General features: G+C 36.8%; 1 protein-coding gene across 4 annotated transcripts in view; it reads right to left on the reverse strand.

Annotated features, from left to right (window-relative positions):
* The window catches only part of ARHGEF28 (Rho guanine nucleotide exchange factor 28), a gene marked incomplete at its 5' end in the record, with an annotated part of 258,133 nt that overhangs the window by 96,254 nt on the left and 146,649 nt on the right, over positions 1–15,230 (reverse strand). For all 4 annotated transcript variants that reach the window (XM_079702486.1, XM_079702488.1, XM_079702489.1 and 1 more), the window contains 4 exons: positions 1,853–1,895; positions 5,753–5,864; positions 8,331–8,538; positions 13,142–13,422. In XM_079702486.1, the coding sequence (XP_079558612.1) occupies positions 1,853–1,895; positions 5,753–5,864; positions 8,331–8,538; positions 13,142–13,422 (644 nt within the window). The remainder of the gene's footprint in view (positions 1–1,852; positions 1,896–5,752; positions 5,865–8,330; positions 8,539–13,141; positions 13,423–15,230) is intronic.

Genomic DNA, 15,230 nt, shown 5'->3' on the forward strand with positions numbered 1-15,230 from the left:
CTGGGCATCTAAGTATTTAAAAAGCTCCAACTATCCAAATTGAAAATTGACACAGGTAAAACTTCAACTTTGAACAGCCAGATTCTTATTTTCTTAAAAAAATAAAAGGTAACAGATGTATCAGATTTAAGATAGATGGTGGCAATAAAATAACTGAGTTGTACCATATAATCCTAAGAAGATGGGATAGATGAAGTGCCTGCTCCTATAAAAATGAGCCTGAAAGGTCTGGAGTGAGCCCCCCTTTTAGCTGGCTGCACTCTTTTCCAGAAATGAAGTGATCAACATAAATAAGGGAATCCCAAAGAAGGCAAACCCCCAAGTAAATGTCTATTGCATGACCAAAGCAAAGCATTAGGTCTAGCCAGGGACCTTACTGGTGTATCCAACAAGGTATCAGGAACATAGTAGGGGAAATGGAATATCTACTCTACTAGATACACCAGGGGATATGACTAAGAAAGTCAGATGCTTTTGGGATGCAGACTCAAGATGGACCCAAGAACAGGAAGAAAAAAACAAGAATGAGGAATATGAGAAAAATATTCATCCCATCCAATACATCCCTATACATCTCATCCAAGTTAACACATTTTATAGGCTAATATTTAACCAATTCTGTTATTGGCTCTTCCAGTCTTAAATCCCTCTCTTAATGGAAAATATTTTTGATTAAAAAAAAATCCTTACAATCAGTCTATTACTTCTCCAATTGTTAAAAAGATAGCAAGGATAAGACTTCTAACCAGAACGATGACCAGAATGATGAACAAATTCCAGAATTAGTCAACAAATCGCTTAAATGAAGTAATAAACGTAAGCAGCTTAAAACAGTGCCAGGCACATAACAACACCCAACAATGGTCAGTTACTGCTGCTCCCGCTGTCACCATCATCATTGCCCTGATATCCTTTCATCATCAGCTTATTCTTAAAGGGCATTCTTAGTCTTCCTCTGGTTTATCATTTCAGAATTTCTATTCTGGTCTCCAAAAAATAGGAATGAGCAAAAGGAGATTTTTTTCCCCCTCTTCTTCATACTTTCAGTCCAAGATTTAAAGCAAAATAATTCCTTTTGATCTATATAGTAAAAGGTTTCAGAGTTTGAGCATTAATAGCACCCAAATTAAAACCATTTTCCTCCTTTTCCCATGGTCTCTCAAAGCCAAGCATTTATACCATTTCTGACACAACCCCAGGGCTATTTCACAGTGTGATTCACAAGCAGTTAGTTTCTCAAGACCAACAGAGTGCAGCAATCCAGCCTGCTCGCTAGTCAGCTGCCCAAGCTTTACTCTAAGGACAGTTTTACCTTCTAGGGAAAAGAGCAGCTTAGGCATACAGCTTTCAAATCTTCATATTAATCGGAAAACTGATAATGCTCAAAGTACTTTCTGCATCATTTATTCTTTGTTTCACACTTAACACTTCTAAGCAATACTCTACGACGACAGACAGCAGAGATGTTTAGGCACTTTCTAAAACTGACTCCAGGGGTTTGTTACCACAATAAGTCTTCCTGTCATAGTGGACAGACCTAGTGAGAACTGGATACCTTCCTAAAGCAGGTGGTCTCACACTGCTCTGCACGGTGCTGTACACTGTAAGTGTTTGGCTTTGAAAATAACCCCAGACTACTCTGTCCCCAGTCCTGAGGCCTGTTCATCTGGAGACTGAAAGGAACAGCTGGCAAACCTAAACCCATACAGATCACAAAGGGTACGAAGGATTCAGGCAGGCTCATTAGGCAGAAACCTCTCACAAACTATTGAACAGGTATCAAAAATGATGTGCAAACATTTCCAAAGATGGATCAAGCAGTCCCTCAGGAAATCTGGAAGGGTTAAAATACCTTTTTTCTCTTGGTGGCTCCGGTAAGCTGTAAGCTCTTTGCTCTACAAGACACAGAACGATAAAATGAAAACGAAGGCAGACAAACTAGCAGTCGTGTGTTAGTTTGAAGTGCACACACTCAACCATACATTATCATTACACATACCACAAGTTAGAAAATAATGAAAAAAGTCATTTTATATAACTAGGGCATTGCTCTGGATATTTTTATCACTTTCCCTAATTTGGAGAGAATGGGGAGGAGGCCAACATAGGGAAACATTTAATGATTTTGTGAACTAAGTTTGCATCAGCAAGGGGCAGCAAACATTTTCAGAAATGCAGAAAATCTGTTCTATGTTTCTGGATATTTCTCACCAGAGCGTCATCCCTTATTCATAACACTAACTCCCCAACGTACAGAATCAATAAATATCTTAGCGGCTTTTTAGCAAAGCTTAAAAGAAAAGTCTTGAAGGCCAGCATAAGGAAGAGTCCATTTTACTGTAGCTGTAATGCCTTTACAGAGCAGCCAGTTTGGAGATGTGCTTTGTGGCTCATGAGAAAGGGAGAGCCCCTCCTCCATTGGACTGGGGTGGCGGGGTAGAAGGGGCAAGGCTCATGCAAGCAGCGTAGCGCCATCTTGTTTCCCAAACCGGAGTACTTACTACAGGGATGGAGCAGAGACACTGATTTAGACAGTGAGAGAGACTGAAGGAGGGAACGGCCACTGTGGAGCACACCATCTACAGAGCAGGGACAAATCCTTTACCGTTACAATCCGGAAGAGTGAAGAGGCAAAAGTAGGTTGCAAAGGGAGATGGGCCAGATATATACAGGGGAAAACTAATGAATACATATCTCCTGAAATGTGGAAATATCAATGTTGAACCCGAGACTATCTTGTAGGTAACAGAAAACCTACTCTGAAGAATTCGAAGACTTTTATTTTATTGCCATTAAATATTCTTCAAATTAAGTCATGGGCAGAAAGCATTATCCTTTTTGTATACAGACTGAGGTGTCAGGAGAATAAGCCATATATCCAAAATAATCAAGCTAATAAAGTAACAGAATCAGACTCAGACAACTGGACAAAGTCTAACAGGATTCCATCCATCAGTGCACAACAATTTTCAAAAGTACATTCACTTCACTCCTCAAATGTTTAAATATAGAGCACTTTTGTCCATCTTGGTGATGCTGTAATTATCATTTTAACATGGAGAATATTCCTTTCTATCTAAATCCATGATGTACCCAAGGGAAATATAGGATTGGATTTTGTTTTATATATAAAAAGCATTAAATAATAAAGTTGCCACCATTGTACTCTTGTCCCCCTCAAAAACAACAACAACAAAAGCATGATAAATGATCGTAAGTAACCCGCTGAAAGTGACAAGAAAGAGAGGACATCACAAATAAGTATAAAAAGGACTGAAAGACTATCCTGTCTCTGTATATCTGTATTATATCAATAGCTCATTTATGGGAATTTTCCACTGAAAAAGGAAGACTTGGACTCTGTTCAAATAGAAAACAATTTTAGAACTATTCAAAACTCATTGAGAGAGGATTTATAACAACACAAATGTCGATTTACCTCTGATTAAGCAGATTAAACAATGAAACATTAGAATATGTCTTTGAAGTAGTCAAGCTTTCACACCTGTACTTTGATCACACACACACAGTTAAAATTATTTTTTCTTCCTTAAGAGCTAATTTATTCTTCACAGTCCTATGATTTTGACTGACCTAAATGATGTCACTCCAAATGTTTGCTACCATAGAGGAATATCCACTGGAATTTTTGTACATTTAGTGTGTAGCCTCAACCTAAATTGCCTGTTTGTAATTCTTACCTTCTGGAGAGTGTCAAACTTCATCCAATAGCCCTATTTTTAAACATACTGTCTAAAGACAAGCTTTTATTCACAGGAATTGATTTCTGCTTTTTATTCTTTCTAATTCAAATGCGAAGATTTAAGGAATGTATGTAAAGCAAAAATACCCTCCCTTGTTCATTAAAGAATTCATAAATCAGGGCTCTTTCCCCTTATAAACTATCCATTTTTCTCTCAGTCGTCTGAGATTTCAAACAGCAGAACTGTCGGAATTTAATAATCAGAGATACTACAGATATAAAGGCAAAGGCACCATTTTGCACACTGCACAGAAGACTTAAAAGTGTTTTCCAAATAGTTACAGTACAAAGTTAATTCCCCATCTCTAAGACTATCAGTGAAAAGGTATCAAAGCTGCCATTAAAAGGAATCCCAACCTAAACTAAGGTTAGGGAGACCTGGAGATCCTAGAAAGAATTATGGTATTGAAAAAACATCCAGGGGGCTTCCCTGGTGGCACAGTGGTTGAGAGTCTGCCTGCCGATGCAGGGGACACGGGTTCGTGCCCCGGTCTGGGAAGATCCCACATGCCGCTGAGCGGCTGGGCCCGTGAGCCGTGGCCGCTGAGCCTGCGCGTCCGGAGCCTGTGCTCCACAACGGGAGAGGCCACAACAGTAAGAGGCCTGTGTACCACAAAAAAAAAAAAAAAGAAAGAAAGAAAAAACATCCAGGGCAAAGTCAATCCTCTTCTACTCCTGTCCCCTCAAGGTAGTTGTCTCCTTTCTTTCTCTTGGTCCTTTCTCTCCATCTTCCCATTCTAAAAATCAAAACTGACATTTATTATCAGTCCTGTTTTCTCTTTCTCCAAAAAGACATCCCAGAAAGAAAAAGGAGAAAAAATGCCTTGTAGCACTTCTTTTGTATTTTATGTATTTTGTCTGCTACATTCATTCAACAAATATGGATTGAACATCTCCATACATTAGACATTGTTTTAGGATGGCAGGTCCAAGGCACAAAGATTATGCTTTCACTGTTGTTCCACATGGCATAAGGATGCAAAAGAATGGCAATGTAACAAAGCAAGAATAAGAAAAAAGGAAAGGAAAAGGAGTAAAATAAATCCTATTTTAAATATTCTATGCTGAGAAATTGAGAATACTTAAGCACATCTCTCACTTTCTGAGTCTTCTAAGGCTCTTAAGGATAATAGACAAAAAAAGGCATCATCTAATACATTGACAAAAAATTTGTTATAATGCTATGTATTACAGATTGACATTAATACTTCCAAATACAGCTTTAAATGTAATTATTACATAACATATGGTACACAGAAAGTGTTAAATAATTACATTCCAGAATTAAGTTGAAAATTGGGGTAGCGGTTAAGAAGGGCTACAAGGGCAACTCTGAGTTGCCGTATTGTTCTCTTTATTGATCTCAATTCACTTTTGAAAATTCATCAAGCTATATGCTTATAATATGCACCCCTTTCTGTAGGTATACTATATTTCAATTAAAATTTTATTGTATAAAAGTTGTATTTCTGATTGCTTACATTGGCCACAAAAAATGTTTGAGATATATTTACTTGTGTTTCAAGTATGTTCTGTTATTTTAACTTTCTAAAGTCCCTAGTTAAATAAAGAAATGAAGACAATCCATTTTGCAATGCTTTTGCAACTGTGAGGAATTGGATTATTTCAGCAATTTATATGTAGGACAAAAGTAACTTTTATAATTTCCTTAAATAAAATTCTCTAAAGCCCTCACAATAAAGAACCTAGAATAAATCGTAGTTTACACTGTCCTTGAGGAAAACATTTTATTAAAAAAAAATAAGGCAACAGAGAGGTGTGTACATATCTGTGATTTCATCAAAATCAAATTTATACCTTGTCTGATATCCAATGAGAAAAGGATTTTGCTAAGCTTAGAAAAATCAATAGTGAAAATGAAATTGAAAATACTTGCCTGCTGCTCTTACATACTTTATGTACTTTTACTAACTGAAAATCCACTCTAGAAAAGAATGCTTTCACAGCCAAATGGTAACCAATGCTTACCTTCAGCTGAATTGCACACTGTAAAGTCACGGATCAATCGAGTTTTTCCTAAAGAAATTTTGGGTGATGAGCAGGAATAAGAACGTGAGCGGACTCCAGAAAACAATGATTCCTAAAAGAAATCATAACGAAGTTTAAAAAAAATTCTATGGAAGACTTGAAAGTATGTGTTCATCATCAAAATCAGAACCTTTAAAAAAAGGATTCAACTTGAACATTTCTGAGGTAATCTTATTAATGATTTGTTTCTGTTTGCCTCTCACAACTTTAAAAATGTTATTGTCTTTTTAATGCTTTAGTAAACTTGAGCTTTTGGGAATAGTTTCTATATTTCCTATATACTTTAGGATACAATCATGACAATCCAACCATGTTGGTTAAAAGTGAAAAATCAAGTCACATGACTTTCTCTGCGTATTCAACAAGTTTGACTTTTTTTTTTAACCTGAGTTGTCACTTATTTTTGTTAATTTAAACTGTAGCATTTAAGCAAAATTCCATATTAACTGTGATCTCTATACATAATTATTAGAAGGTAGAGGAACAGTCACCTAAAATGACAAGTTTTTAAAAGTTCCTAATGGCTATTTAAGTTTGTAATGTTAGCTGCAGCCTCCAGGAAAGAATGCATCAGGTCATTACACAAATCCTTCTAGTCTGTGCTCATCTTTCAACAGACCTTCCATCCAGCACTTCCTGGGATTTTGCTTGAATTATCACTTATTTATATATGTTCAATTTTATTTCTTTTAAATGACCTGCTATTTTTTTCCTGTTTTCCCAATTACCTATTATTTCTATTATTATATTGGCAACATACATGAAAAATGCAAGATGGATAGATAAGTTAAAAAATACTTTGCTTACATGATCTAGAAAATTTAAATGAATACACAATAGAATGCCACTAAAGCCATTTATGGCACCCAAATCCCATGCAACAGAGGCCTAGTGGCCTTAAGATTGATGCCCACCCCCATTCATTTTTAAGATACCACTTAAGGTTACAGGTGAAAGAAAGTGGTGCAAAATGTGTTACTAAACTTAAGCCATCAGCAACGGTTCTTCTCACAAGCACTGTTTTCTTCTTTTCCCTAAGTGAAAGCACATGGTTGAGCTAGGCTTACGGTTTAGTTGAAGAGCCTGGAGGAAAGTTGAAAACAGAAGCCTGACCCTGCTTCAAAAGGTCTTAAGCCATGGCTCCCTGACTTACTTATTGGGAAAGACCCAGTGGGCCTGGATGTCAGAAAGGCCAACCCGAGTTGTCCTATAACCCTAACAGTGAGTTGGCCACAAAGGGCCCTAGCCAAGTACCACCCTCTGCATTTAAGTCATGCATGGTAATCATTTTTCATAACAGGGCTTTGAAAATTATCCAGAATTCTTTGGCAAAAAGTTACACAGGGTAATTACAGAGGCCAGGCAAGACATATTTTATAGGACAGATTCTTCTTAAAAGTGAACAGCATGGAACTGTTTCACAAACAATTACTTTTCATTCCAAGTAATGATGAATTTTTCACAGTTCCATTCAAAATGCAAATCTGAGAAGTAGCTACATTAACAATCATACCTATTTCTTATTATCCAGAAATATCACATGACCTTTAGGTTCAGAAGATTATGACAGCTCCACAGAACTCAGAGCTGAGGGAAGAGGATTCAGGATCTGGGGTCAGAAGGCCTAGATTTGAGTTCTGACTCTATCACCAAGCTTGGGCAATGTGGACATCTAATCTCTCCAGAACTTCAACTGATCAAAAATTAAAATAAAAGTACTCCTTATATCCTAGGTGAGTTATGAGAAAATTAAACATTTTATATAAAAGCATGTTTTGTATATTGTAGAGAACACTACAAAAATAAAGCATTACCATAACCACCATATGTTTGTGGTATGAGACGTTTGGGAACAGCACACATTGTTTTATAGTAGTAAACTCGATTGAAAAAGAAGACAAGTGGACAACAGAAATCAAAAAGAAAACATAGGTCCAAACAGAAAAGGGCTTTCTCTGCAAGACTGGAAGAGTTTAGTCTTTTAAAAAACCACAACAAAATGAAATTCCAATGCGAAAATGCCAATGACAGAAAAGCTGTCTCCTATGGAAAAACTGACAAAGTCTACGGTGTTCCAGATGAGTTCATGCAGCCAGGAACGCTCAACAAATGTCACCTCTGCCTTAGCAATATTATTTACCTTAACACCAGTGCCAAGTAAAATTTTATGTGTGCAAAACAAGTTTGATCACTTAAACTCACTTCATACTACCAGCTTTTCTCTTGCTTAAGGGGTGATGGCAGAAATCACAGTATAAAATGGTAAATTTTCCAAGTATGTGAAAGATTATCGGTATTGGTGGTGATTCATGAAAACAAATCAGCCATTGTAAGTAAGGACTATACACATTAGAGTGGGAGAGAGTAAAAAGGCAAGCTCAGGCAGCTCATGGGTCTTAAAAAAAAAAAAAAAGTTTACACATGTGACCATAACATAATTTGTCTTTCAGAGATGGGTGGATTTAGACAACATATTTTTCGGGCTTACGATAAACCAAATTAATACCAATAAGAATACCTTCAGCTGCAGGCTACTTGATAAAGAAAGTGATTCAGTCCTGGAGATATTAAAATCTGGTTCAGTGTTGGTCTCAAAAGAGTCCAATTCATCCCCACTAGGAATGCCAGTTCTCGAGGAACTCTGAGACACTGGAGTGTAGCAAATGCGCGACCGCTCGGAATGCCCCTCTCCTTCACTGTCAGCATCCAGGGCATCAAGGCTGGAACTGGATAGAGCACAAAGTAAACAAACAACTAAATCACCAAGTAAGACAGAGCCATGGGTTTCTTTTTTTTTTTTTTTTTTTTGGCTGCGTTGGGTCTTTGTTGCTGCACATGGGCTTTCTCTAGTTGCGGCGAGCGGGGGCTACTCTTCCTTGTGGTGCACGGGCTTCTCCCTGCAGTGGCTTCTCTTGTTGTGGAGCACAGGCTCTAGGCGTGCGGGCTTCAGTAGTTGTGGCATGCAGGCTCAGTAGTTGTAGCTCACGGGCTCTAGAGCGCAGGCTCAGTAGTTGTGGCGCACAGGCTTAGTTGCTCCACGGCATGTGGGATCTTCCCGGACCAGGACTCAAACCCGTGTCCCCTGCACTGGCAGACGGATTCTTAACCACTGTGCCACGGGGGAAGTCCCAAGCCATGGGTTTCTATTTCTCTGAATTCAGATTTTCTCACTGGTGTCAGCTGCAATGGGCATCCGTTTAATATCTAACAAAATTCATGCTTAAGTGATTTTTATTGTTTTTTTCTCCCCCCAAATAGCCTCTTTTTAAACGAGATTTTATGTTTCCCCAAATGAACATTTCAACCTAGCAAAAGCCACTTCAAGCGCTCTAAGAAACAAAAGCCAGTTCAAGTTAGTACTATCTTCACGATTTTTGCTTTGTAAATATAATTATTACAAGCTCCAAATAGCTACCCTTCAAATATTAAAAACACAGATAAAACAGAGCCACTGAGCTGTCGGGGGGGGTGCAGGGGAGGGCCTTTGGGGCAATTTGGACATGAAAGATACCACGTGGCATTTCCTCTTTCACCCCTGGACAGCACAGGAGGGTGGAGGCACACGTAAGAAAACAAGGAGAGACATGCAAATATCTCATCCCAGAGTTGGTGTCAAGAAATGGGTCAGGCACGAGTCAAGTGAGGTTCCAAATATGTCACATTCAATTATCATTTTTAGAGATTTAAAAAAATGATTCCCATGAAACTTACATGTCAGAAACAGGTGGTGATTCTGCTTATCTACTGCTTTTCTTTCCTCATTTAACTTTGATAACCATAAAATGAAAAGGCAAGAATTTGACCTTGCACATTCCTGGCTCCTTCCATCCATCTACCTTTTAAACCACTCAAACTTTGAGGCCGAGGGCTTCCACAGACATGTTAATGCACAGTGCATTTTTAAATGTATTTTTTCTTTGGTTGTTACAATTCTGGAGTTAAAATTTTAATAACAACACAATAAACCATCTTGATTTTGAAATACAAAGAACCAGAAACAGACTTCAAATTTGGTTATTTTCCTTAAAAAACCATAGGCTATTTAATGGCCACTGAATCTCAACTTAATAAATTATATGGCATTTGGAACAGAGATCCTACCATATATGTCTCTAATCCAAATACTCAGACTCATCTCTAATCCTTGAGCTATTTCAGGGTCCCTCCTGGGCACCAGCAAACCCAGCAGTAAAGGCCATGATCGTCACCACTGAGGATTTCCAACGTGGGGTTTTCTCCTTGGAGAACTCATTGAGGGCCTCCACCTTGACCTTGAGGAGGAGAGGACAAATTGGAGGTGGACCTCACACTTTAATTCAACTCCTAAAGATGGTGGAGAGCATAAAGTTATTTCTCATTAAAAAAAAAACTAAAGCTTAGTTAAGAAAACCTTTCTGGTAAATGCTGATGCATTGAGTATTACAGTAATGTAACTACAAATATTTTAAGGTGCTATGTAAGTTCCTTAATTCAGTGATAATCTGAGGGCAGAAAGAGACCTGGGGTGGGAGTGGCGGGGAGATTTGCTGATGTCTTGTGCCTCTGCATTTGTCTTTCAACTAGTGATCGCCATACTAGTGAAAATTAGTTCAAATGGTTGGCTGCCTACGAGAATATCATGTTTTAACACAAGCCTTTCCAGTTATATACAGCATTTCTCCATCACTATGAATATACCCTAGAAGTATTTTATTTTATTCTTTATACTATACTTTAAAACATTCCTTTTTCTATTCATTCAAATTGGGTGACTATTTTCCTTTGTTAAGCTATTAAACTAAGATATTTGGTATCAGTGATAATATTCTTCAGGATTACCTCTAGGTTTCTCATTTTATAACCATTTTTCAAAACCCCATTAGTGGGATATGAAATAGATTCAATAGGTTGTGACCAGAATTTTCTTTTCAAATAGTATAGAATAGAAAAAAGCAGAATACATAAAATAACATATGGAATGTAATGTTTGTTTAAATTTTATGTGTGTGTGTGAGGGGAAGGTTCATGGTGTTACAAGGATTTCTTTTTTAAACGAAAAAGAAATTCTTTTTTTTCTTTCAAGAATTCTTTGTAAGACAAAAAAGGTTTAAAAAATGCAAGTTTTAAAACAAACACTTGTCTTTTATCACCAAATTTTTGTTACATAATTTTTTTTAATAAATGCTGCATTGCTTATTCTCCCCTCAGTTTTTATTGTGAGCCCCAAAATTTCTCCTTCATGAGAAGTTCCCAGCCTCTGGGAATAAATTCACTTATTAATGAATTGGGTGCATTTCACTTTGGGTTCATTAATAATTGTTCCTTGTCTTCCACCATGACACCCACTGAAGGGAGGGTCCCACGGCCATCCCAGGGCCAAGATGGAGCTTTCTGGGGAACTCAAGTCCTTTCTCCTCACTCCTTTAGTTTTCAGAGGAGATGGAATGTACAGGAGGTAAAGTCAGAAGGGACCATTTTCTCATAAGACATCATCATCCTCTCCTTATTCCCTCCCCCTACACCTGAGCTATGACATTTTTACAGAGGCTTCAAATTACCTTTACTCAAACTGGACAGTTTTTCTTATATTCAAATCCATCTGCAGCAGTGAGACGTTTAAATGTCCCAGAGAAGACCATGATCAGAAAATACAATTTAGATATCCTGTGAATATTTGCATATGCAGTACAGAAAGCCCATCTGGCTTTTCCTCCTTTTCGCTAGAGAAGCTCCTATAAAGAACATATTCACCTCTTGAGATCTGGGTCACAAACTCAACAGATCTTAAAGATCCTGCCAGAATGCATTAATCACATGGTTCAATCTGTCTTTGCAGAGCTCTGTAGAATCTTGCCTTGACCGTCAGCCTCTGGTCCCAAGCAGATTTGTGGAGAGCCCAAAATGTCCCATCAGTTCAATTTGCAGCCATGACCATGCAAGTGTCTTTAAAACCATAATTCACACAATAAAAATCTAGAGGAAATCTTTTATTATTTATGCACCAGACATTACTCTTGGTACCGATATCTGTTAAAGTTTTATAACCTTAAGTTATTGTATATCAGTGCAAAGTGGAGCCCAGTGATTGGCACCCAGTGACTGCTGCTTCCTCTCCCTTTCACTCCTTTCTGATTAAGCCTCTGTAGAATATTCATTCAGATAAATATTTATATACACACATATGTGTGTGCATTCTATTTTCATTTTGATTCATAATTTTATGTGTAAAACTAGACATATAATCAGAGGTCTAAGGCATGAGGAGAAAATAAGCTATTTCCTAAGGAAAGTAGAGAGTAGGATAAAACGAAATCAGTAAAAATGGGCCTATTCCCTAAAGAAAACAGACAACAGTATGAATAGATAAGACGTGAATACAAAGGTACAGGGTCACACACACACATACACATATATAAATATGTACAATCATATCCTATACAGTAAAACTATTGTTTTAGTGACATTTTTACACATACAAGAAACAGTATAAGGTAACTATAAGTTACAGAGCATAAAAATAAAACAAACACCCATGAGCCCACTCAACTTGAAACGAACATTGGCCACACCATTGTTTTATTCCTTCTCATTCTCTACATTGCCCACTCAATGTAACAACTATCTTAAATTTGGGGATTTTTATCCTCTTCATTCTCATTTATGATTTCCTTATTGCTTAAGCACATTATACATGCCCTATATTAACAGATTGTTTGATTTTGCATTTTATAAAAGTGAAATCTAACTGAAGTATTTTGTGGCTCCTTTTTTGTTCCACTTCATGTTTCTAAGTTGCATATGATTACGCATGTAGATGTGGTCGTAGTGAATTCTATTCACTATTGTACGGTATTACATTGTGTAACTATAGTGTAATTTATCTATTCATTCCCCACCATTTGGGCTATTTCCTACTGCAATAAATAGTCTTATATATGTCTCTTAGGACACAGAAGTAAAACTGCTGGGTCATAACATATATGCGTATCCAACTTTATAAGGAAATGCCAAAGTGTTTTCCAAAGTTATTATACAATTTTCACTCCTATGAACTGTACACAGGAGTTTCTATTGTATGCATTTTCACCAAAATATGGTGTTACACTTTAAAATTTTTGCTTATCTAGTAAGTATTAAATGGTATCTCGTGGTTTTCCTCTATTATATTTTTGTCACTTTTCTTATGTATCTTACTTTCAAGTCGAGGAATATAAGAACCTAAAAGGGAGCACATTTTGATGTAGAAATAAAAATGGTGGGGACAATAACAATAAGAAAATAGAATTTTCTAAGTCCTGCTACAAGGTTCTTTGATTTTCTACATTTTCCCTCTAGAATGTAGTACCTTACCTTCTTTTCTTTAGATGACTTTGTTCCTTTTCAAATCCATGAAGACCAAAAGAAAGATTCAAACTGGAAGCATATGAACTAGATGGTGACATGAAAGACGGTTGGGCTTCAGTGTGTGATGTGACTTCTGTGTTCTCATTTGGTGGGTACATGCCAGTGCTGGTTTCAGTAGGAAGGATGGGCTTGCTGCTCTGAGGCCCCAGAGTAGAACCCATGGATTCAAGGCAAGTGTTTTCAGTGATTCCCTCTATATTAATATAGTTAATATCCAAATCACCAACCTGGTAGTTGAAAGAAAAATATTTGCTGAGCAAAGAATAAAGTTTTCATAATTTAAAAACCTTCCAACTTATTTATCCTTTTTTGTTTGTTCTTGTTTTTGTTTTGCTTTATGTAAGCAGAGAATTCTTACATGCTATATTTTTGTTCACATGGTTGCTATCCCATAATTCACAAAAGGAAGAAGACTGAGCATTTTATAAACTTTATTACAAAACCAGAAACTGACTATGCTTTTAACATTTTATGAACCACTGACTCAAAAGAGGGGAAATGTTTTAAATACCTGAGAGAAAAACTAAAGAGTAGGCGTTTTAGCTTATAAAATAGTTTATAGGAATCTGGGTAACCAAGTTAGTGGTGGTCACATAAATCTGAGTCTCCCAAACAAAAAGAAAACCAAATAAAGCTACATAAGACATATGGATTTAGCATAACTAGAAGACAGATAATGCCCCAAACTTTAAATTACCTGTAAATAATAAACATCAAATCTCAGCAAGAAATCTGTCATATACTTGCCATAAGCCTTTGCATAAAGTAAGGGCAGTCTGGAAAAATCTGCATGGTAGGGAGAACAAGGAGCTAGTGGAGGGCCTAAGACTGATCTAAAATCATCACCAGGAAGAGAAAGTACAGTTTCCTCTGGACAGTGTGAAAAAAAAAGTCCCAGTTGATCAAAGCGCTTGCTCTAAGGAAGGGGTTTAAAAGTACTGGTGATCTGAGGTGGTGGTCATCAAAAGGCATCACTTCTGGGGGAGAAGACAGTAAAAACGAAGAGAGTAACACCATTTAGAAATAAGACAGTGAAGGGGAAAAGAAGCAAAGGGGGAAATGTAGGGCCCTAAATCAACCACCATCATAATAATAATTTACTAAGGCAAAAACAATGAAGGAATGCTAGTGAGTGAGAGTCAAATCAGTAACTGGATATGTACAAAGACTCAAACTATCTCCTCACAAGATACACAATAATTTTTTTAAAAAATAGTAATTTTACTGAAAAGAAACTTGGTAGATCAAAGATATCACCAGTAATGGGACAAATTATTGTCATGTGCCTCCTGATACAATGCACTGAGAAGAACATGACATCACCTCTGTAATATTCCTGCCAATCACACATAACCTGAATCTAATCATGAGGAAATATAAGTCAAACCAAAACTAAACGACAGTATAGCAAAAAACAAAACAAGCAAACAAACAACAACCTTGTCTGTATTCTTCAAAATTATCAATGTCATAAAAGACAAAGACTAAGGAACTGTCCCGGCTTAAAGGAGACTAAAGAGACACAACAACTAAATGCAAGACATGTTATTGAATTTTCTTTTGCTACAAGGAACATTATTGGGACAATTGACTATAATTGAATAAGGTCTGTGGACAGCTAATAGTACTGTGTCAATGATGATTTCCTGATTTTGGTAACCATATGTGCTTAAATAAGAGAATATCCATGCTTTTAGGAAAATACACCATGAAAGACTGAGGGGTAATGGGGCACCATATTTTCAATTTACTCCCAAATGTTTACTATTTATATACATAAGCATTTGCATGTACATAATACACACAATACATACTTAGAATAATAAAGTAAAATATGGTAAAATTTGGAGATTTTTTTGATAAAGAGTATAGAGGGATTCTTTGTACTGAATTATGCAGGCTTGAAATGATGTCCAAATTAATTTTTTTTCAAAGTAGTTTACCTGACAGAGTAATGTTCAAAGTAGTTTTTGTCATGTGAGTTTCCTCATTAAGTAGGCTGATAACCTTGAAAATTTATGGGAAACAGCATCAT

Source organism: Hyperoodon ampullatus (assembly GCF_949752795.1).
Source record: "Hyperoodon ampullatus genome assembly, chromosome: 4".
NCBI classification, from domain to species: domain Eukaryota; kingdom Metazoa; phylum Chordata; class Mammalia; order Artiodactyla; family Ziphiidae; genus Hyperoodon; species Hyperoodon ampullatus.